Genomic DNA, 24,543 nt, shown 5'->3' with positions numbered 1-24,543 from the left:
CCAATGGAAACAATCCAGCATGTATTTAAAAAACACTTCTCCATACACAGTTTGTGTCAGGATAAATTGTTTCCCCTGTGTGTGTCAGAGCACTCACTGGGACAAGCACTTAATTTTAGTAGAGAATGGATTTTCTTAAAACTAAGTGCAGCCACAGTATGAAGAAAAACAGTAGGTAAAGTTTAAGTTTGGTTTATTTTAGACGTTTTGTGTGAGACACAATGTGTAACAATGTATGACCTAGAAAGTGTGATAACACCATTCAGAATTCAGAAGGACAGTAGTTAATCTAAATGGTTAATACTTGATAAAATCCTTTTTTTTCCCCCCGATTCCTAATTTTCCATGCATATGTTGCCATTACTGTACATTCATCCCTCAGGAGAAAAGGACTTGAGCCCTAACATTGTCACAATGTGTCAATCTGTGTTACAATTCATCATGATTCCATACAAATGTTTCAGTTAGCATTTAGTCATGAAAAAACCCCACTTTATTTACAACTTTAAATATATATACAAATAAAATTGAAATAACTCTATGACATTCTCATGATATTGCTGACTGCAGTCAAGTCAAACATTCCTGTCCATTATCAAGGCACTTATTCTGGTCAAGAACACAGAACTGAACCCGCAAGATAGGAATGAGAGCACATAGCTGCTTCAGTCTTACACAAGGCAGTCAGATCCAGCCTTTGATTAAAACAAAACTGTAAAAAGAGTTATTCTGCTAAAAGAAAACTTTTTACCGACACATAAAATATCAGAAATGGCATGTCTTTCTTATGGAAAGAATAAATATCAAATAAAAACTTTGGTTTCATTTTGATTTTAATCAATTAATATAGTTTGGAGAAACACACTTCCCTGAGGTGCTGTTGCCTTTTTTCTTCCTTGAAACAGTAACAGCTGAGGCTGACAGGATGTCAGTACATTTTACTGCTCTAATTGCAACTGTGGAAAGCCTCATTATTTCATCAGCTAAGCACTTTTATCTGAGAAAACGTGAACCTGAATGAAATGTCAGCTGAAGAGCCCTGCATGTTTGACTGAATCACTCCTTTTATCAAATAAAGTTCACTTTTTCTTTGGTTTTCAACCATATTAACACAGAACTTTTCAAGTTCTCTTGGTGTGTGTTTCATCACAAAGGCATGCAGAAAAATAAAGAAAAATAAACAACAAGAAAATAATCAACATTAAATTGGACTCATAGTTTTATTAATAACCCACTGTATCAGGTTAGAATGTATTTCAAGTTCATACTGTGTTTATTTTGAGTTAAGATGTGGGCACATTTGGAATGCAGTGATCCTATTGTGATATATCATATAACCTGTAATCTAAGAGTGTGGCCTTGTGACAGACATCATAATCTTGTCTTTTTTGCAATACGGAGGGGAGGGCAGAATAGGCTTTTTCTTAGGGGAATCAACAAAAGTGATCTAAACTGATAGAATGGTGTCTCATTCCTTTTCTCCTGTGTGATATACTGTACCATTCATGATCTCTTTGGCCTCACAATTTTTCAATGGAAATTTGCTTTCAAACATGTACCATACTGTAACACTCATAACCCTTGCAACCTCATTGTTCTCCAGTGAAAAATGAAGGCCAAGGACTCTAAATAAGCATCCTTCCTGTGAAAAGTAATATTACAGTTATCTTAAAATGCTACATTTATCTCTGACTCCTCAGCCTGCCTTTTCTCACAGTGAGTTTTCAGGCTCTCGTTCATGCATCCAATCTTGATGTCTTGTTATTCACAGTTGGCCTTCCCAGAGGCAGGCAGAATAAGGCCAAGTGTTATCGCTCCTGAGGCCTGAAGATGAGACTTACTGAGTTAGACGTACCTCCTGCTGTTTCTGCTTTGCTGAAAATCAAAGCCCTGTAGCTCTGTGTATTTTTTTAAAATTTTGTTAGATTTTTTTTTCCACATCCAAACCTCCCCCAAGCTTATTCAGTCTGCCTTGTAAAGGTCATTGCGACTCAAGCCACGAATACAGTAACCATAAGGCTGCCAGTGGACGCCGTTGCCAATTTCCTTTTAGCACATTGCTGAGAATCAGGTGACGCAACTTGTCATCATGATAGCAGCCTTTGCAAGATATGCCCTTTTTGTAACTGTCCGTCTCATCCTCAGAACAGGGCAGAATTTACTCTGGTATGTTCACAGCACACACTGGCAGCAGGAAAGCAGCTGACAGCAATTTAATTACGTAAGTTTGTCATGCTATCGTACTTCAATGATGACAAGCTTGATTTGGAGCAGTTTGTGCTGCATCAGTTAATTGAAAAACAATGCACTCTGTCAGAACACACTATGAAATGATGTAGAGACTTTTTCTGACGAAAGGGATGAAGAGACTTGTGCTACGCTGACCCCTTGTGGAGTTTAAGCAAACAGGGAGGCAAATAAAAATAATTCATTCTGTGTAGATGTACAATTCAAAAAACTTCAAAGAGCTGTACAATAGTGCATTCATGAAACAGAAAACAGAAGAAAAACTTAGATTGATTAAGGAACATAGTCAAGCAGAGTAAAACAGAATTCTGAATTAAAAAGCACAAGGTACAGTATGAAGTGGGGTGGAACAGCGGTCACGATTATAATCGTGATGTGCTGGGGTCTTGGGTTCAATTCCAGTCCTTGGAGTGCTATCTCTGTGGATTTTATATGTTCTCCTAGTTCTCAAGTGGGTTTCATCCAGGTGCCCAGGTTTCTCTTCCATAATCCAAAAACATCCAAGTAGATAAATTGGCTTCTGAGAAAACTGGCCCATGTGTGTGTTTGTCTGGCTGCCCTGTGATGGACTGGTATTCCATCCAGGACATATCTTGCTTTGAGCCCGGTGCTTGTGGATAGGCTGTGGTTCCCCCATGACCCTCAGTTGAAGGAAGCAGTAAGAAAATGGATGGTTGGAAGTCTGTAAGTCCATTTTAAATGTGCCCACAGTCACACAGTGTCTATAATAATAATTGCTTACACTTTTGTAGCACTTTTCTTCACACTCCACTCAAGGTTCTTTACAGGTAATGGGGACTCCTCTCCACCACCACCAATGTGTAGCCCCCACCTGGATGATGTGACAGCACCCATAGTGCACCAGTACGCTCACCACACACCAGCTATCAGTGGGGAGGAGAACGGAGTAATGAAGCCAGTTCATGGTTGGGAATTATTAGGACTTCACGATTGGTAAAGGCCAGAGGGCTTTTAGACTGCACAATCAAAAGTACATTGTCTTAGGTAGAAATAAACACGACTGAATAGGCAGATTCCAGATGAAGTGTTAGACTTAAAGTAACCTGAAGCTAGACTGCTGTGTGACCTATATGCATGCAGATCAACTCTAAATTTCACTGCTGTATAGTGCGATTTACACAGAACAGGAGTTACTTTCTGTGGTGCAGGAGCCACAGAATTCTCGACATTCTGAAGCCTGTTTAGACTCTTGGTGGATACATCTATAGGTAATGGCTTAAAGTAGTCTAATCGTCATTCAATAATAGCATGTATCCATTTTTAAGCATCAGATATAGAGAGAAAGAGCCTTTTTATCAGGTTCTATAAATTACGTCTTTGGTTGTTGTTCTAATCTTAAGATAAATAATATAAAATATAAAATAAATAACAGGTGCGTAATATAATGAAAAGTGTTTCTCATTTGGCTATCAGGTGCAGTATATACAGAACAGCAGACAAGACAATAGACAGTAAATACAATAACAATAACAACGTAAACAATAAGTGTGGTACCAGTATGACAGTACCCATATCTTGGTTTTTATAGTACCTTGGTTATTTACATCACTTCTGATTTAGAGAAGTGTTATGTACCAGAGCAGAGGTATAAAGCTGTGTTAAGTATGTTTTTTTTTTAATTAATTTAGGTGTCTGTGAGGTCTGCTTGCACGTGTGTATGTGGATATTTAAACATTGATGATTTCAGCTCAGTGTGGCAAAATAGTTAGCTTTGCTGTCTTGCAGCACTGGGGACCTGGGGTGCTATATGTGTTGAGTTTCTCCCTATGTTCGAGTGGGTTTCCTTTGGGTGCCTGGTTTCCTCCCACAGTCCAAAGACATGCTGGTACTGTAGGTTAATTGGCCCTGGGATGAGCGTGTGCATGTCTGTTTGTGCCCTGCAGTGGTCTGGTGTCCTGTCCTAATTGTGTCATTTCTTGCACCCATTGCTTGCTGGGCTCCGGCTCCCCTGCAGCTCTGTATTAGAAAAAGTGATTGAAAACTTGATGGATGAATTTCAACATACTGTAGAAGGCCTGTAGGCCTACATAGAAGATAAGCTTCACCCTCATTACAAAAACCTGTGTGGTTGGGGCTACCTTGGTTTTGCCTCTTTTCTAGAGCAAAACTAAATAATTATAATAATAATTCCTTACACTTATATAGCACTTTTCTGGACACTCCACTCAAAGCTCTTTACAGGTAATGGGGACTCCCCTCCACCACCACTAATGTGCAGCATCCACCTGGATGATGCGACGGCAGCCGTAGTGCGCCAGAACGCTCACCACACATCAGCTATCAGTGGGGAGGAGAGCAGAGTAATGAAGCCAATTCATAGATGGGGATTATTAGGAGGCCATGATTGGTAAGCGCCAATGGGAAATTTGGTTACACCATTACTCTTTTTGAGAAAAGCCCTAGGATTTTTAATGACCACAGAGAGTCGGGACCTCAGTTTTACGTCTCATCTGAAGGACAGCGCTTTTTTAGAGTATAGTGTCCCCGTCACTATATTGGGGCATTAGGACCCACATACAGTAAACCGCAGGGTGAGTGCCCCCTACTGGCCCCACTAACACCTCTTCCAGCAGCAACCTTAGTTTTTCTCAGGAGGTCTCTTATCCAGGTACTGTCCAGGCTCACACCTGCTTAGTTTCAGTGGGTTGCCAGTTGTGAGTTGCAGGGTGATATGGCTGATGGCCGTAAAACATGCCCCATCCATTTGAATACAATATTGTATGTATCTCTAAGCATTCCTCACAAGGTTATTTCATCTTCTTCTTACCTTTTTACAACCCTGCAGTAAAACAGAATCAATGCTTGTTTCAAATAAAATTTGTGCTTATTTGGAAGATAACAATAATGCTATTTACAGTACCTTGGTTTTTTTCACTTTATATAACTACAGCATTTTAAAATTCAGAATTGCAACTATAAAATGACTGATAGAGAACATTTTTAGTTCAAGGTGATCTTGCTGACAATTTCTTTGTTTTTTCATGGCATCTATGAAATGTTAATGGAAAAGGACCTCTTTCCCCATAAACGGAATCATTCTGTCTGGAAAATGTCACTGCCCTTCCATGGAGAAGAATGCTAACAATGTCCAACTCTCACTGATGTTCTAGTTCACTGTGTCAGTGATTTATAGCGGTCAGTGGTCATTTTCATCATCATAATCAGGCAGAAACAGAGTCATTTAAGCTGCATGTTATGCTTTAAGCAGATACAGTATCAAGATGACAATTAAACATTATTACAGTATATTTTTATAATGCTAATTAATAGCAGTCTTCTTTGAGAATTGTTTACAAAGGCATGCATACTCTCTTATGTGAACTACTAACAGCTGCAATGTTAGTTGCAATTAATTAGACATGAAATTAGACATGAATTTACCAGGAAATTGACTTTTAAGCAAGTAATTAAATTCCATGAAAAGATTACCCTCAATTCTTACAGATAAAAATAAAAGACCCATGTCTAAAATTAAGTTTATTTGTTGTTTGTAAATTTTCAAATCCAAATTTCTATCTCAGGGTGTCACAAAATGTGAAGTGAGCAGTCCACTGGTTACATGAATGTGCTCATTACTGGACGTTTCCAGGTACAATACACATCTACACACAATACACAGAATATGCTCTACAAGCAAGGGCTCTGTGTGTCACTCTAAGTAGGCTACTTCACCTCCTTGTCTTTTGCATTGTATTAGATTCAAAGAAAGAAATCATGTTGTGTCTAAATGGACAATTGAGGCCAAATTCAGAATGCTCTGAATTTTTAGGTATCAGATAGATTGAGAAAGTCTGTGATTGTTGTCCTCTACTTATGTTATTGGAAGGAGTCCATTAACCCCATCTTTACTTAATTAATCTAAGAATCCCTACCAGACATTTCTTGAAGAAAAAAAAAACAGGGTATCGGCTTCAACAACATGACTGGGAGTTCCATGCTCTCACAACCCTTTGCATGAAGACGTGCTTCCTGTTCACAGTTTCTACTTGTGTCCCCTGGTCCTTTCCTGTCGACTAAATGACTTAGTTATACTAAATATCATTTTGGGCAACACCCAAAGCTTTTTTCCATGTTTACTGACATTGAGAAGTAGCGTTTAGTGATGTAATCCTGTGACGTATGTGACATGTTCCACTTTTAGAAGCTGTTGTAAGCATGATAGGATAATGTCACATCGTATTATGAAAATCAAAGCAGCTGAACACACAGGAATTCACTTAGCTAGCAGCAGATTTGTCATCATTAATGCACTCAGTCAGACCAAGTGAGATCTCTAAATGTATTAAAATGGTCGAGTTACCAGTGCCCTTGGGCCACTAGGGTGCACTGGATTTTCACCACCCAAAACATTAGAGTTTCAAATTTCTATCATCACTTGATTAATTTATTTCTAGAATAAATTCCATACTGAGGCATAGCAGTTTAGTCTTAATGGATTTAAAATGTTTCAAAAGAGATAGCCAGATGTTTACAGAGAAAAAATAATAATTTTCCCTAAATGGGATACATATTTACTAAATATGTATACAATTAATCAATAGAACAGTCCTAACAGTAGGTGGACGCTGACTGATGATGGAAATGTTCTTTTCTTAATGTGTCCTTGTCCTCTGATGAATCTGTCTGACAATGAACTTGAATGATCTCACACATCTACATTGTGCTTTGAGAATTGCCCTATGTATGCTAATTTATATAGAAAACTGCAGGTAAATGGTATTCTGAAAAGAAAAAATAACTGATTTTCAGTTTTTTTTTGTCAGCATGCTCCACTTACCTCTTTGGTTGTAAGGAGAACCTTTATAATATTCAGGCACAACAGAGGTAGAATGCTCCTCTGTACTGTCAGGAGGACAGTTTTGGGGGAAGCACAAGAACTTTTAATTGTGATATAAAGATACACTTATAGTTCATGCAATTTATAAACTGGTGAGAATGGAAGGACTTCCTAATTTTTTAGGAATTTAAATTCATTCCAAGTCTATAGGTTTTTGAAAACAAGAACATTAAACCAATAAACTTATTTTGTGAAACAATGTGCTGCAGGCTAGTCTGCCAGTCTATTCAAGACTGAATTCTAAAGTGTCCTATAAAATGTAGTTACCTTTCCATGACACATTGTATACTGGTCAGTGTAAGTGTCAGGCAGCACTTTGGGTGTCCTTTTTGCCTCTGTTAACCTACAGTATTTCATTTTGAATGACTTATGTCAGGGTGACTGCAAACTGGAATCATTCAGCAACACGCTCATGTTTCAGTCATGCTCTTGTACGTAGAAATCCAGGATTAAAGTTTTCCCCACCAAAAAAAAACCTTCTATATAAAGACATACACTGAAATATGAGTATTTATTACATTTTAGTAAATGTTGTTTCGTTTTCAAATGTAATGTAAGCTTTCAACCATCACTCTTTCACTCAGCAGGCAATGTGTCTTCTTTTTTCCTGAGCCCTTAGTACAGTACATCAATGTTGTGGCATCAAACACGGAAGTTAAGAGACAATGCATTAAGGCCTGAAAATAATAATATAGAGTTGTGGGAGCGAGGAACATGTGGCCCAGCCATGCTGTTGAAGCCTAAACTGTGGATTCTTTCAAGATACAGCCGGATGAAATCTATGGCTAAATTAACTACTAAAAGTAAAATTGGCTAGATGAGCAAAATGGCCTCCTCTTGTTTTTAATTTTTTACATTTTAGTGTTCTTTACATGAAGAAATGTAGAAATATGGAATACATTACCCACAATGTACCCACTTTTTGTCTCTGACATTGATAGAATGATAAATGCTACAGGGCAAGCTCTGTTTAGATGGAAATTAGAACATGGGTGTGCTGCTTCAGTACCTGTTGGGTGCAGTTACATTGAGACTGCTCAATGATGATATTGACTAAAGTACCTAGGGAAAATGGGGAGTATGCTGGTGGTGATGGTTATCTCGACGCATCTGTATTCCCAAATCATGCCTTCAATGCAGAAAACAGTCTCATCTGTTTAAGAGGTGCTGAATGCCCAGATCAGTGCTCATCTAGAATGTCCCTTCTACGACACCTGTTTCTGGACACGAAATTGGTCTTTAAACCTCCACAAGTTGGAGAAGAATTGTGTCAGTGACATACCCTTTGCACACCGAAGATGAATCACTGTGCTCTGTATTTGACCATGCTCACAGACGTCCAGCTGCTTTTACATATGATGTTACTGCACTCAAGTGACAAAGTTCTGGGGGCTAATTATGATACAAACAATGGTGCTACAGTGATTAACCTCTTCAGACCTGCTGAGGTAATGCTTTGTACCATTTGTGTTTGATACAGGCTGGCCTAATGTCAACACTGAGTATAACAAAAACTAGACACTGCAACACTTGAGAGAAAAAAAAACAACCTTTCTCCTTTTGGTAATCTTGTGGCTGTCAGCGTCTCTGCTGTGATTAAAGCTGCTTTATGTGGCTCATCGTCTCTTTCCAACTGCTGCAGCCATCAGCGCCAGTGCTGCTATTGCGGTTGCCTTTAGCTCTCCAGCAGAGCCCTGGGGTGTGGCTTGCAATTGTCTCCTTTTACTTTCACACACCTACTGAAGAGAACATGGTTTTAGGGAGAACAAGGTTATCATGGGAGTAACTGGCAGAGCTTTGGTCTCCCAGGCAAACAATAGCTGACACCTTATGACAGTACTGTATACTACAGTATATAGAGTACATGATTTCCTAGGACTGTTTTTTTCTGTAATAATGGATTAGACCAAGAAATCAAATTGGGGCCACACAACAATCATAGTTTTGCTTATATGGTCATCACTGGCAACTGCTATAACCTACCCAGTATCGTTTGAGTATATTTAAGTGTTTACACCTGAACTCTACTCTGAAAACTAACTTTACAATTAATTCTCAACGTATGCAGTTACATATTAGCCGTTCTTGTACCGACAATGTTATGACTATGTGCTATGCCTTTAAGTATCTGAGAGAACCTCCGTATTGAGAAACTATTAAACTGCTGACACATTTTCTGTAGCCCAAGTATTTAAGAAGCAGATGTGGCAGACCACAGTACAATAACAACCCTGCCTCCACAGCCTTTGATGCCTTTCTCAGATACAAACACTTACATTGTGTCTCTCCTCATGCTTGATTTTCTTACACCAGTACACACATAGTTTATCATTTCTCTCTTGACTGCAACACACTACAAATCATACAAAGATTGTTGCGAGCAGTAACATACATACTTAAGCTGGAGATTAGATTTACAGATACCTGCATGTAATACCTGAGGGTTTTGTAACTAATATATTAGAGCTGATATGTTTTACAACTGCGCTATGGGCCACATTAGCAGGGTTTTTCATATTGATAAAAAATTGTCACCGTGGTAAGCACTTTTGTGACACGTCATGTGTATGGCATGCACATTCCTCTTATCGAAGCACCTAAGTATCTAGACAGTTTTAAAATGCAGGGCCAGTCTTTTTCTCACAGTGAAGACTGCTAAAAATACATGTAAATCAGAAACATACAGTATACCGGTAAACAATTACCAGTGTACCATGTGATATGTATTCCTGTAAAATTATTCTCTATACATGTGTAATGGTTAATCACTTGGGCACCATCTATTGTATGAACCTGAACCTAGTTGTGAATGAAATTGGTGATTAATAATAGAAATCATTTTTTAAATATATTTATTTATATTGTATTACTGAGGAGTATTATGGATAAATGCATCATCTTCTTGGAGTGGATCGCACAACAAGTGAGAACAATGAGCATAAATTGTTAAAAAGCAATAAGCACTAATGTTGCAAACAGGACATGTTCAGATAATTAACTTCTCCAGAGGCCTGAATACTTTCCAATGTGTGTAGAACCCCATTTATCGCATTGTGTCGACAAACTAAAGCATCTTTTGAAACCTCTGCATTGCTTGTCTGACTACGTGATCATTGTTGACAAGTGATGAGTGGTTTAATAATGAAACAATGGTATTAACAATAGGGGGTATTTTTCTCCTAATTTGGCAGTCATTTATAGTTACACAATATAAATATTTTTACGTATCATTTTGTAGGACTTCAAATTTTTGTCATTTAATTCACTATAATTTTTTTATATTTGTACGTTTCCTTTTAAAAGAGGTAATTAAAACTAAGGATTACATGGGCATGAGTTAAGTACAATCAATTAAAGTGTGATATAGCCTTATCACCTATATTGCTAAAGGTGTTTTTCTATGTAGCTGATTACAAGTCATCCGTTAACGGTGAGGCAACGTCATAGACACCATTAGCTGAGCAGATACATAGGGAATCTTCATTTGATGTCAAGTCAGCAACCCAACTATCACATAGAGAAATATTTACCAAACATTAAAAAAAAATAAAAAGTCGTGCAAGATTTCAAGTCTCGAAGAATGGAGATCTCCAGCATTGCTGTATAGTCAATTTTCATAATATGTTTGTTCTGCCACCTTGTGGTTACAGAAAAAAAGACAAAACATGAAAATGAAGTCAAATAAAAGGGTCAAGTTGACATAATATTGTATTGTGTGACAGCAAATAAACAACTGTGTGGCCTTTTGTCATTATTTTTTGGTATTTCTTGGTTTCATAAAAAATTGGAACTTCTGCTTCAGAGGTGTCCAAGTACAACACAGATTCGTATTTGAAGCATGTGATTGAATTACTGTACTAAACAATGAAGACAGAAAGTTTTTTTTTCAAGTATATGTTTTAGAAACAACTTACACCAATGAACGTATAATGAGATTTAATACCCACTAAATAGTACAAATCATAAATACATCCATGTATTTTTTTAGCAGCATGGTGGTATAGCAGTACTATATAGACATGGTTGGATCTCAGGTTTGAGTCTGGCCTGGGTGGCTTCTGTGTAGAGTTTGCATGGTTTATTCCTGACTACATTTATTTTTTTACCAAAGGCTCTTATTTTCTCTCACTATCCAAAGAATTAACCTAGACATCAACCTGTCAAGGTTTATTGGCATGTCTAGACTGACCAGTCTGTGCGTCATGCCATAGACTATCTGTGGCCTGTGGTGTTTTATGCCTTGTGCTGCTGGGTTTGGCTCCAGATCCACACAGTTCTGTTTTGCGGTGGCCATGGGGGACCATTACCTTTGCTGACTTTAGTCGAGGCAACCTCTTAAATCGCCAGTACTAACTGACAACATTAATTGATCTGCTTGCTTCTTTAAGTTCCAAAAACCCCTGAATCACAGAAACTGGTATAAGGGTGATAATTAAAAGTCCCAATCACCTTTTAAGGATGTGAGTGGATGGATATATACATTTACAGAGGAGCTTTGAGATCATCTCACTCACTTTCCACTTTTTGAAAGCCCCGTTTAAGCAGCCGTGGGCAAAAACCATAGTTCAAGTAGGTAGCTGCGTCAGCATGCGTAGGCTGCAAAGGAACAAGTAAAGGTTTATTCCAGGCTGAAAAGAGAAGAAAAGAAACACAACATTTTTGCTCTGGAGCCTTCTTCGCGTCACCCACAGTTGCTTTGATTATTTGCAAAGAAAAGGTGTTTAACTCGAAAAGATCTGACTGAGCTGGGAAACTGCAAGGTTAAGTCTGTGCCGTTTTAGTGCACCTTACACCCCATGTTAAAAAAAAGTAAAAAGGAGTCTGGGCTTCAAAATGAACTCCCTTACTGTAACTTTCAATCCTTCACAATTCACATTCACAATTCCCAGTTGATCCTTTATGTTATTTACTATTACTGTTAATGCCCCCGCTAAAGTTGTGATAACAATGTTAGCAATGCGTTTTCCTGGTTTTACAATCAAAACTGAGTTTTCAAAGATTGGGAGAGGCAGAGGTGTGGCATATAAAAAAAAAGAAAACTTGTATCTACAGTCTGCAAAGATATTTGAGATTGTGCTGCACTATGCACATCTTTTTTAACACAGGTACCCCTCTTATGAAGGCAGCCTCTTGTTTGGGGGGTTTCTTTAATTCATATCGGTATTCAGGGCTTTCATGTGCAGATCTGCAGACATGTAACCAATGCCTAGAAGGGGAAATGAGGCATCATCACATTCATTTTGAGTGTTGTTAGACACACCTATAACTACTGTATGTGAATAAGAGGACTCACCTCTGAAGGATGAACCAATCAGCCTGTTTGGTGTATAAGAAGCCCCTCCTAGCTGTCTTGCATTAACAGTGATTGTTACCATTTGTTTCCTGAAACTGATTAAAAGTGGCTACAGTTAACAACAGCAATGTATTTTCATTGGACCAATTTTGATGAAGCCCTGGTCATTAATTTATCAGGAATGATATGCAAGAAAATCACAGCAAAGCAAAGAAAGCAGAAAAAACATTTTTTTATTTACTTGAAATGAAAAATGAAAACACATTTTTTGCTGAAATGTTGATAATACAAAAGTGTCTCCATTTTAGAACATAAAAGATTTGGTTTGGCTCATCTAGCCTCTATGTAGTGTGTTTGGTAAGTATGTTTGGTAAGTTTTATTTTCTTCTTAGTATATCTAAGATGCTTACTTCAGAGTAAACAATGATGATGTGCGTTCTCGTGATAAAATTAAGAGAGGGAAATTATTTCTTTTTCAGTTCAGAACTATCTTAGAATCCCAGTCCATTGTTCATGCAAATTTCTCCCAAACAGATTATGCAAAACAATCTTGAATATGAGTCTATTAATACACTAGATTATAATTATCCACCACAGCTAGGGAATGCAATATGACTTTGTTACAGTAGGTGTCAAAATAATTGTTGAGGAAATTCTTCTATTAATACAAATACAGTATTACAATAATACATCTATTTCCATCATGAAAACATTTTTTATGGTGAGGGGTTATTTGCAAATACCTGTACTAACATGCCAGTGAAAAGCTGATGTTGGAAATTGATGAATATTGCCATTAATATACTTCACAATTAAAATAAAAAACAGTTACTAATCTGTTCATAGACACCCACATATTTAAATAACATTCATAAATATTTTTATTCAAAACAGCTTTAAAAGGTTAATTCACAAATGAAGATTTAAGAGGGATTAAAGGTATTGTATACTCAGATTGAGAATGGGTTAACGAACAGGAAAGAGGACATCATTGCAAAGAACATAACTTCTGAAAGCTGTGGCCTGCTGTGCTAGACTGCTTAGCCAGAACTGTATAAATGATTGACATTGTGATGCCATCACCTAAATCATTTCTAAGTGAAATTTTAAAATTATACAAAATAGTGGGGAATAGCAGACACAGAAACAGAAGCAAGGGAATTAAAAAGAAACTTGCACACAATCATTTGATTAACGTTGATATTTGAAAGTGATCTATACAGGAAGTAAGGAACATATGCTATACAGTATATATCACATGGGTGATTCTAAGCTACAGGCACCTATGCAAGAGAGAGGTCTGGGTTTAATATCCTTCATGTCTTCATCTTGACAATGTGGGGAAGCAATAAAAAAGGAAACAGAATGCTTAGGAATACGGCACGTTTAAATCATGGAAAGTCGTGCTTCAGATTTTAGAGCACACTAGTAAGATCTCGTTTAGAACATTGTTTCCAGTTTTGGCAACCATATCACAATACGGACATCACGACAATAAGATTGATTCTTGGCCTGAAATGTCTGTCGTATACAGACAGGTTGAAGGAGATCACAAAAGAGCTACAGAACAAATGTTCTCATCGCTATAGAATAAAAGGGATTAAAAGAAGATTTTAGAAGAGTATTTTAAATCCTCAAGTAGTATAAATAGATTTTCAGCATGGAATAAAACTGTTTTTTTATATTTATTATTTTTTGTTAAAAAGAGGCAGCCTGGGGAACTATTTCTCACTCATCAATGACACAAATACACAAGTTTGCAATTTGGAAAGTAAAAGTGAACTTCGGATAGACAGTAAGGCACATTTACACAAAGAGTTGCGAGTGTCTGGAACAGGCTTCCAGCCAGATAGTTGAAGCCTTTTAAATTTTTGATTAACTTTGTTTGCACACTCCCATATAAGCATGATTGCACTAATGCTTTTCACTCGCAACATGTGTAATATTATAATGAATAATTCAGTTTACTATCGCTGCTTAAACAAATAACACATCATATAACTTCACGTACCAAAATACAAACCATTCATTTAAAATGACTATAAATAATTTCAGGATTCTAAAATATTTCAATCACAGACGTAATGCTTATATACTCACTATTATTTCAAGATAGTTGCATAATGAGCAGCTCAAACTACAACTAGGACAATAGTCTCCTGAAATTATTTTAAATTTGTGAACCGATTAATCCTAGCTTATCTTTTCATTGATCTTTTCCAGAATAAAGAAACGCTACACTTAATTTTAGCCAAAAGGCAGAGAAGCGTAACATAAAGAATAGTTAATACAAAGACCAGAAATGTTGAAGTACTGTATTATGTTCGGCATAAACTAAAATATTTTACTTTAAAGTGAAGATCCCTTTAAATACCCGCTGTTCTCTCGCGGGCTTCTGTTGCATAGCAACGCCTGGTGCAGTGTGGGTTTGTATTGATTTTATGACCAATAAGATTTTCGCTCCTCCGTGCGGAAAGCCAATCACATCTGAGAAACGAAACCACGCCAATTTTAAAGCTTGAACTTCCTGCTCTCCAAGGTGATCGCGTTATTTTGTTTGTCAATAACGAAAGGATAAATGTGAATGTTCTTTTTTTAAAGAAAGTTGTCAAAGAAGGCTGCTAAAACAAATATTTGGCAGTCACCTATCAGTATTTCTTTGAAAGGGGGATTTCCGCTGTTTGAAGAGATTGTCCTTGCAAAAAGCTGGATTTAACATTTACTTTCTGTTTTTAGTTCGTTTAAAGATGCCGTCTCGCGTAGAAGATTATGAAGTTTTATACACAATTGGATCTGGATCTTATGGGAAATGTCAGAAAATAAGACGAAAGACGGATGGAAAGGTATGCATTACTTCACTGTGTTGTTTGGTTGCATTACATGACCGACTTCATACTCGTTCTTTTGAAATGATGGATAATGCAAAATACGAACGTTATCTTGCAACGTCTTTCTTTTTAAAATACATTAACAATATGCATTTTTGTTCCTCGTCACGCTTTTATGATGTTGTGTGTGATGCAAGCATTGTGCATAGAGAAGTGCTTTCATTTTAAGATGACGTTACTGTGCAGTTAAAACATGTATCGTCAGTATTTGTAGTACTTTGATCTGCTGCGCTCCCAGGTACTTGTGTGGAAGGAGCTGGACTATGGCACCATGACTGAAGCCGAAAAGCAGATGCTGGTGTCCGAGGTGAATCTCCTCCGTGAGCTCAAGCACCCCAATATCGTTCGGTACTACGACCGCATCATCGACAGGAGCAACACCACGCTGTATATCGTCATGGAGTACTGTGAGGGGGGGGATCTGTCCAGTCTCATCACCAGGTGTATTAAAGAAAGGTGCGTACGTACACTGTATGGGCGTACCTCCCTTAATTCTCTTTTCTTGGGTGCCTGCCAGTTACCAGTGTTTAAGTAATACTCCGACTTCTAGACTCGAATTACTGGGGAGTATTCGGAAGTAAATGAAATAAAAAGCAGTCCGTCTCTTTAGCCACAAGTTAAGATATTAAGATTTTTTTTTTTTTTTGCAGAGTCCAGCAATGCTAGGAAGAAGGCAAAAGTCAGTGACGGTTACACTATATTCACTCATGGCTGGATCACAATGCAAGGGAGAAATAAAAGTCATGCAAACAAAAAGCAAACGCTAACAATGCCAAACGGGTCTAATGCCCTGGTCATACATCATAGCCTTCCCATTATTTCCTTGGGGTAGGGAACTGCATAATTACTGTACGGCCCCTTTAATTGGTCCAGGCTTAAACAACTAAGAGGTCTCTGGAGCTACACCATAACTGAATAAAACATATGTCGGAGACTTTGCCAAACTAGCCTCTAAACATCTCGCTTATTTTCTTACAGGTTAGTTTGCTTTTAAATTCATGACATGGTAGTGTAGATAAACAAGCATTTGATTTCTCCACATCTTCCACACCTTTAATGCCATTTGGCCCATCAAGCCCACTTGGTAGCTAGTTATTGATTGCTCTGAGGATCTCATCCAGTTATTTCATGACTGACGCTAGAGTGTATTTTAACAACTTGGTGGGATAGCCTGTTTCATACTCCCACAGCCTTCTATGTAGAGTAGCTTTTGTTCTTAGAATGAAATGCGGGACGTTTCCAGTTGTGATCTCTTGTTCACTTGACCCCTATTTTACTTTTGTCTCTTTGACCACTTAGCCCGTTTAGGAGCTGGTCGGTAATTGATCCGGCCGCTTCTTGAAAGAAACCAGGGAATCGACTTCAACAAAGTGGCTGTGGAGCTTGTTGCGCACTCCCACACCCTTTTGTTCTTGGCTTTAAATAGTTTCAACAACAAGTTTCCACTTGTCCTCTGGTTTGTGTTTCTGAAGGACTCTGCTGTGTTGATTTTCTCAGTGCCTTTGAGGATTTTGAATTCTTGACCCCCCTGATTAGTCATCTTTGTTCAAGACCAGAAAAGGTTCAGGAGCCGCTTTGCCATGTGCCTTGAATCTGCCAGGTGTTTTTCCCCAGTCTGTTCATGCTTTCCTGGGTTTTGTTCTGGTTTTGAATAGATGTGTGGCTGTAATTCAGGCCGCTCTCGTTCTGTTCTTTGAGCTACCTAATTTGAATCCTGAGTATTACCGTTGTGCATGAGTTTATTAGTACTCTATAAAATATTCTACACAATCACTAATAAAGCATTTTGGATGTAACCGTTTTCTAATTGTTATTAAGTAGTTAAAACAGATTTGCCATCACTGTGAAGCTGGTGGTGCTGGCTCTGAAAGCTGTTTGAAGACCCAACCTGAATGTCCTTTATGATGCTTTTCTTCTATTGCTGGACATAAGTGTAATAATGGATCTGTTTTCATAAAAGCTGTTATGTATATGGCTGCTGGCTAGAGCTTTTCACTCTTAGCCAGCTATAGGTAGCCCTTATACTTTGAAGACCAGCACTGCATGAGAGGGTTTTCCATTAAATAAAACTGAGTGCTCCGTGTTCCTTCCCTCGCAGGCGATACCTGGATGAGGAGTTCATCTTGCGTGTGCTCACCCAGCTGGCTTTGGCGCTGAAAGAGTGCCACAGAAGAAGTGATGGGGGCCACACTGTGCTACACCGGGACCTCAAGCCAGCCAACATCTTCCTTGATGCTAAGCAGAATGTCAAGCTGGGAGATTTTGGTTTGGCCAGAATATTAAATCATGATACCAGCTTTGCCAAAACCTTTGTGGGAACTCCCTATTACATGTCTCCAGTAAGTTAAAATCTTCTCTTCTAATTGGCCCGCTGGCTCATTATCAGGGATGTACAAATTAAATATTAGATGGATCCACTCTGAAATAATATTTTTTTTTAAATCAGTGCATGGGTTTGTCAGCTTTTCCTGGTGATGTTCATGGCTAAAAAGAAATATCAGAATATAGCATATTTTTCTTAAAACTAAGATCGTTTATTTCTGTGTTTTCTTTAATAACGGCAGATCACACTATTTTTATTACTTATAAATTATGATATGCTTTGTTTTAATGTCTATTTTTAAGGTATCTATATGAATTTTGAAATTTTATTTCATAAGATGCTCATAAGTGGACACCTGCAACGCTGGCAATGGGGTACTGCAGAGTTTCCAATGTTTTCGTCATATGCCATCCCTTTAAACTTGGCTTTAAGCTGACTCTGCTTAAAAACACAATATTGCACATTAGAAAATCAGATGAGAAGCTTTTCATTTAACGGCACAGCTGATGAGTTTTTACTCATCAATCCCTAAAGCAGAATGTGTTGGTGATTCTTATCACTACTTTATGCCAGAATCTTTTGAGTTTGCATTTTTCATTCCTGCATTCTGTCCACGTTTTATAACTTCTGATTTATTTACACCAGCTGTCGAAGGAGACATCCAACTGTATTAATCTGAACAAGAGATGTACAGTATGTGACATGTAATAATACAACTGTATTTAACATAATGATGGTTACTAATGATGATAATATTCTTGAATAGTGCAATGAAAGTGTTTCTAAATTGGGGTCTAGCAAAGACCTGACTTGCTTTTACAGGGATATTTGTCGTTTTACAGTAAGAAAAATGACAGACTGGTTAAACCTCTTAGAAAAAATAAAAATTCCACTTGTACTTGCTTGTTTTGTGGCCAAAAAGTAAGGAAGTGGTTAATGGTTATGAAATGCTTACTATGATCATCAAAATACTTAAGTACTAGTCACTTCAATATACCAGAAAGTTCACAAATGACAGCTTTTTATAGTGTAGTAGGTAGTACTGGTCATGCCAACCCCCCCCCAATTCTATTCCATTTGTATATTTATTTTGATTTTTCATTTATGTACATTCCTCTTAACAATTCTCATTTGTCATTTCCAGGAGCAAGTTAATAGAATGTCCTACAACGAGAAATCGGATATCTGGTCTCTGGGCTGCTTACTGTATGAACTCTGTGCGTTATCGTAAGTATCTAGAAACGTGATCTACTCTGTTTAGTTTAATGAAGAACAAACTTAAAGCCACATAAGATTGCCTTTCTCACTGTTTTACACCCAGTTCTTGACCAAATTGTTGCTGGGGCAGGATTCCCCAGCTAACACATTTCTCAAACCTCTAGAAGGTTTTAGTTCAGGTGGGTAGCTGCGTCAGCATGCGTAGGCTGCAAAGGAACAAGTAATAGGTTTATTCCATGCTGAAAAAAAGAAGAAAGAGAACACAACGTTTCGGCCGTGGAGCCTTCTTCACACCTGAAGAAGGCTCCACGGCCGAAACGTTGTTCTCTTTCTTCTTTTTTTCAGCATGGAATAAACCTATTACTTCTTCCCCTAGAAGGTTTGTCCGTTACGGTGTTCCTTAGCTTTAGGTCACCATTTGCAGTTTTATCTACTGCAAATGTAAACCAAGCAGTGGAAAATATAGGGAGAAACACTCCTGGAACAATGTGTTATATCTCTGACAAAAAGCGGTGCGGATGCTGCTTTTAATGCACAGACTAATGGACTGGGAGTCGGTTTGTGCTGTTTGCAGAGGAGCTTCAATGGAAAATGACACGAAATAATGTCATATTGCTGGGCAATAACTAGTAAAAAGAATAGCCTACTAATTCATAGTTTTTTTTAACTCTTTATAGCATAAACAAGAGCAATAAGAAGTAAAAACAAATTTAAAAGATGATTTAATGACGTCAAGATGTGTGTTCCTTATTCTTGCCTTAAGTCCTTCTTGTAACCTTGACTCTGTGATAGTTTAAAGATACCAAGGATCCTGCACTCATTACTAAGTGCAAGTTCCAAGCTCCAGTAACACTTGTAAATATTGCCGCTTCAAGTTACTTGGTTCCATTTTGCTATATGTGGTTAGAGTTGTGTACAATAAATTATTAGGTTACAAATAGCCTCTTTTAAAGATTTAGGCTCTTCAAAGAGTATGCGAAGCATGATTGAGTTGTAATGGAGTTATGTAAATTTCACTATTTTAAGTTGCTAAGGTGTGCTAGAGTTAAACTAATTTAAAACTTTCACCATAATTGACCCCATGTCTGGTATGTAGCACTGTCAACATATATATTTTTTTCTCTAGGCCTCCATTCACGGCTTATAATCAAAAAGAACTGGCAGAGAAAATCCGTGAGGGAAAGTTCAGACGGATTCCTTATCGGTATTCAGAGGAGCTGAATACACTTCTGTCCAGAATGCTGAATTTAAAGGTCAGTACTTTGAAGTCCTAAAGAAAACATACAGGCCGTAATCTGCATGCAATACCTTGTGCTTTAACGTTAGGGGTGTTGCAACAGAGCAGTAGTTAGCTAAAGTGTAAATCCAGGAAGGTCAGCTTTTAAAGTAAAGTGTTTTTCTTGTAACGTGAACATGAGATTGAAGGTTTGTTGCCTTCATGTCTTTAGTGTTTTTCCCTACGCAAGAATCCAGGGGTTAAATTGAGATTTGACAGATGGCATAAAAGTTTTATTTTATTCTATTATAATACTCTAACTTTTTTTCTTTTGGGTGACGGACCGTCGGCTTTGCTTGCCTTGTTGGTGTATTTAGGATTATCTCCGGCCGTCGGTCGAGTCGATCCTTCAGAACCCTGTGATTGAGGACCTCGTGGCAGAGGAGCTGAGGAAGAACAGCGAGAAGAACCGGAGGAGGTCTGCGGAGCCTGAGAGTCCGCAGCCCACAGACCCCTCAGTGGCTGAGCTGAGGATGAAAGAGCAGCAGCTGCACGAGCGAGAGCGGGCCTTGAAGACGCGGGAGGAGATGCTGGAGCGTAAGGCCATGTCGGTCTTGCTTCTGTCTCGTACCTTGCACCTGTTGCCGGGGCAGTCATGTTTCAGGCCTGGGAACACATAATTCGCGCTGCATATATTTCTTGGAAAGAGGTCTTGATCTGCTTTTCTCAAGCACCCCTTCTCATTAGACTAGAGTTTATCTTACGAGTGCAATAATGCTTTTGTTCTTGTAAGATATCCATGTTGGCATTAAAATGAATGTTTTCAACAAAGTCTGTAAAACATCCCAATGTTTTTAATTTTCAGAAAGGGAACGAGAGCTGTGTATTCGGGAGAGGCTTGCTGATGAAAAACTGGCAAGGTAAGGTCAACATTTTGCTGCTTTTTATTTTTGAGCAGTATGCTTTCTTTGAATTTGTAGATGATGATTACAACCAAGTACAGCCCTATGCTCTTTATATCAAGGATGACAAGCAGTAGAAGAGTTCGTAGTCAGGTGACTGTGAACCTATGGCATAACTGCAGTAGCCTGGTGACCGATTGTCCTCTTGGCCTATTGCTGTTTGATTTGTGTGGCCGTCTTGCTTAATCTTTGTTGGCGTGAATGTCACTCTTATATTCTAGAATGTAGGTCTTTAGCTTATACAGGTTTATATTAACATTTCACTAGAAGCCAATTCAACTTTTTATGGTGCTGCAGCAAATTAACAATTGGAAGAAGTTCAGATTTATGTTTTAAACTAGTTTAACCTAGCATTTAGGCCTAGTTCAAATTAGTTTTGATCCACATATCAAAAAGTCACAGACCTGTCTTGTGATGTTACGGTTAATTTTGTCATGATCCCTTAAAAGGTGAATTAAGATAAAGCCAGCACATTATGGCTGTAATTTACAATTTAGTATCATTGAATTTAAATTTGAATTTGGCTTGGGCCTTGTTGCAGTGAAATACTGCTAGTGTCTGTAAGGAAGAGGTCCAACTGATTTTCCTTAACTGGAAGATCTCATGCACAAGTGGTTATACATATCTAATTTTTCCTGTTTGTTTTCTTAACAGGGCAGAGAACTTGATGAAGAACTACAACCCAGTAAAGCAGCCAAAGACGCCCTTTTCCAATGTGCTAGGTATGAGGGGCAAAAGATTGTGTTTGGATCCCTTACATTTAGAGAAATATTAATGTACACACCCCTTTAATTTTACTGCTTGAACTTGTGTTGTAAGTGTGTTAGAGCAATATGCCCATTTTAATTTATACTGTAAATAAAGAATAGACAATTGTTTTTAAATTTTAGTGACTGTTTTATCATTGGGAGTGTGACTTTCTGAACTGTGTTGCTGGTGGATAGATAGACATTTATGATCTAAAAGCATACCGTTTGTTAAAAATGAAAGTCTCCATCAATTGTTCAGCAAGCAAACATTCCAAGCATTCCATAAGCTAAAAATAGCAGAGCTAGGATTGAGCTATATCAAAGTTTGCTTTTTTTTTTGCTTAATCACGCAGCAAAGTGTAGCAGCTTCCAAGTGCAATGGAAGATTAAATTAACCCTATAGATCTTATTACTGGATTCTTGTCTCATGCAGTATAATTCTTTGCATGAAGGAAGTAGAAGGTTCTACCAATTTTACAAAATGTGAGCTGTGATGGGTATAATGCAACGTATGGTAACTTGTTACTAGTAAACTAACAGTTGTTCTGGAAAGAGAGGATTTGCACTGGTGCTGTGATGTGTTCTTTTCACAAAGGCAAAGTAAAAAAGCTGGCAAGATAGCTGGTACTGTATCAATGGTTTGCAAACTTTGATTGCAAGTGAATTGCACCGTTACGAATATCTTTTTCTGAATTGTATTTCAAGGTTTTGCCTTTTAAAAGTTGAGAAATAGGCAAGCTTATTTGGAGGTCCTTATTTTCTGCACTTGTCAAGAACTTAAATTCCTGTGGCAACATTCTATAAAGCCAAAATGTGAAGTACACACTCCAATACCTATAATATCTCTAAACATCTGAGAAGATGTGTCCTAAAAAAATCTGCTGTTATTGTATGAACTGAAGCAGAGCACTTTGGCTCCTCTCTGTTTTCCTTTTTTTTTAACAAGAAGATTCATCTGTCAATCTGGAGTTTAAAAAAAAAGCTCCTGGTCTTGGAACCAAATATCCACCTGTTACTGCTGTGTGTGAAATAGGCTTAACTGAAATCAATTATGAAGAGATTCCTGCACTGCGAGCTTGTAGCAGCAATTTGTATAGTATTGTTGTGGAACTGCTTTGCAGATGGGTTAAAATTAGACACCGAATACTAAAAGAAAGATCACTGTCTGCAATCTCTTGCATGTCTCTTATGGGAACTTTTTTCTTTGGAATGAGGTTATCTTGTATACATTGCAAAAAAAAAGTAACCTTTACATGGTACATAGAGCACTAGTAATAAACTGAAAATATTGAGTGATTTAAAAAAATACTTGCATTGAACCAGAAAATGTTTGTCCAAATTCATGCTGAGCTCTGCGAGCATGTGTTTGAGGCTGGGTCCTTTCATTTGTTACTGATAAGTTTTGTTGGCAGGTTTGAACCTCCTGTTCTGTTGTCTGTGATCATATTCGATATGAATAGCTTGAAAGTGGGCAGGTCTTCTATGTGTAGTGACAGGGTTCCTTTTTAAAAAAAGAATAAAACTTAATTGGCTCTATCAAAAAATTGGGTGAAGAATAACAATTGTCTGTTTTGAATTTATAAAATCTCATTGAAAATCTATATTAATCATTGTTAAAGATTCACTTTCCAACAGAAGGCTAATAAGAATATGCTTGTATGAATCCATGACACTTCATAAAATTATGGCTGACAAATGAGTAAAGGCTGAATACTATGTTTTCAACCTTTTTTTAATATTAAGATGCTGTATTTGACTCACAACACATAGATGAAGCCAGCAAAATAGTGTATAACTGATATTGTATGTGATAGTGTATAACTAGCAACAAAACTTTCAGCCACTCCACTTCAATACAATACTATACCAGAGTATTGACAGAAAAGTAACTTTTTATTTTTATTATTGCAGGTAGCTGTGAAGAGAACTTTTCCCCTGGGCGAAAGAAGGTTCATTTTGCTGGCGACAAAGAAAATCAGAATCCAGAGAAACCCATAAAAACCAAAAACCAGGAACTGAAAAAACGGTTGCAGGCAGCTAATCTCCGTGCTGAAGCCCTCTGTGAAATGGAGAGAAATTACCATTTAAAAAGCAGGCAGATCCTTGGTATCCGTTAAATCTAGGATTTGTTTTGCAAGGAGGCCGAAAGGTGAATGTACAGGTTTAATTTATTTGTTTTTTAATTTGTTTATTTGTTTTTTAAATTTACAGTAGGTTGATTGTATCCCTCAAACCTAGATCGAATATTGATAAAAAGTTGAACACGTTAGTAATAGTCTTTATTATGAGGACCTTTTTAATTTTTCTTTCCCTTTATAATTTAGAATGGTTGAAAATGTCTAAGTATGATGGCTCGTGTTGGAAATACAAGGTCCAGTATGGCAAGATTGTGCTACAAGCAAGCTTATAGCTTGAAATGGTGTGTATGTTCTGTGTGGTGTGGGGTTAATGTGTATGACCATATTGTTCCTACAGTGAAATGACTAAACATGAACTGGCAATGCAGTTTGTTAGCAGCAGGATAGAATTTCTAATGGGGAGGGGACTATAACACCAGGTCCCCAGTCCTGGTCCTGAAAATTAGTATCTACAGGTTTTGACCACCTCATTCAGCTTATTTTTGGCTTCTTTGGATACTGTTGCCTTAAAGAGGCAAGCTCACAGACCCGTTGGCCCTCTGGGACTGAATGGGGATTCTTGGTTTACACTATGAACTTGTTTAGAATTTACAAATTTAATATTCTCCCTAAACATTGTAAATTCCTATAAATGATCACAAGTTTGAAACT

The 24,543-nt window shown here is 37.7% G+C and overlaps 1 protein-coding gene and 1 long non-coding RNA gene across 3 annotated transcripts; one reads left to right on the top strand and one right to left on the bottom strand.

Annotated features, from left to right (window-relative positions):
- Positions 1-11,587: 11,587 nt before the first annotated feature.
- LOC148674812 (uncharacterized) lies at positions 11,588-15,362 on the bottom strand. 2 transcript variants are annotated; one of them, XR_015935400.1, is made up of 3 exons: positions 15,253-15,362; positions 12,399-12,493; positions 11,588-11,733 (listed from the first exon to the last, which is right to left on the bottom strand). It is a non-coding gene; the product is annotated as an uncharacterized LOC148674812 (long non-coding RNA). The 2 variants fall into 2 exon arrangements; XR_015935401.1 differs by having other exon boundaries at positions 11,588-11,701.
- Positions 14,916-24,023, top strand: nek2 (NIMA-related kinase 2). The gene is made up of 9 exons (XM_088625477.1): positions 14,916-15,241; positions 15,525-15,742; positions 17,385-17,625; positions 18,754-18,836; positions 19,954-20,080; positions 20,421-20,640; positions 20,909-20,963; positions 21,660-21,727; positions 23,666-24,023. The coding sequence occupies exons 1-9, from the start codon at positions 15,146-15,148 to the stop codon at positions 23,869-23,871; spliced, it is 1,314 nt and encodes a 437-aa protein (XP_088481603.1). The 5' UTR covers positions 14,916-15,145; the 3' UTR covers positions 23,872-24,023.
- Positions 24,024-24,543: the final 520 nt, after the last annotated feature.

This window comes from Lepisosteus platostomus, chromosome 3, assembly GCF_059453375.1.
Source record: "Lepisosteus platostomus isolate fLepPlt1 chromosome 3, fLepPlt1.hap1, whole genome shotgun sequence".
Lineage (NCBI taxonomy): Eukaryota > Metazoa > Chordata > Actinopteri > Semionotiformes > Lepisosteidae > Lepisosteus > Lepisosteus platostomus.
The sequence above is the reverse complement of the archived record's forward strand: the minus strand, read 5'-3'. Positions and strand labels throughout refer to the sequence as shown.

What these genes read in the sequence shown, in the direction of transcription:
- nek2 (XM_088625477.1), top strand. Translation starts at nt 15,146, where the DNA reads ATGCCGTCTCGCGTAGAAGATTATGAAGTTTTATACACAATTGGATCT. An exon ending in TATGAACTCTGTGCGTTATC is followed by an intron (nt 18,837 to 19,953) that starts GTAAGTATCTAG and finishes TTTTTTCTCTAG; the next exon opens with GCCTCCATTCACGGCTTATA. An exon ending in GCCCTTTTCCAATGTGCTAG is followed by an intron (nt 21,728 to 23,665) that starts GTATGAGGGGCA and finishes TTATTATTGCAG; the next exon opens with GTAGCTGTGAAGAGAACTTT.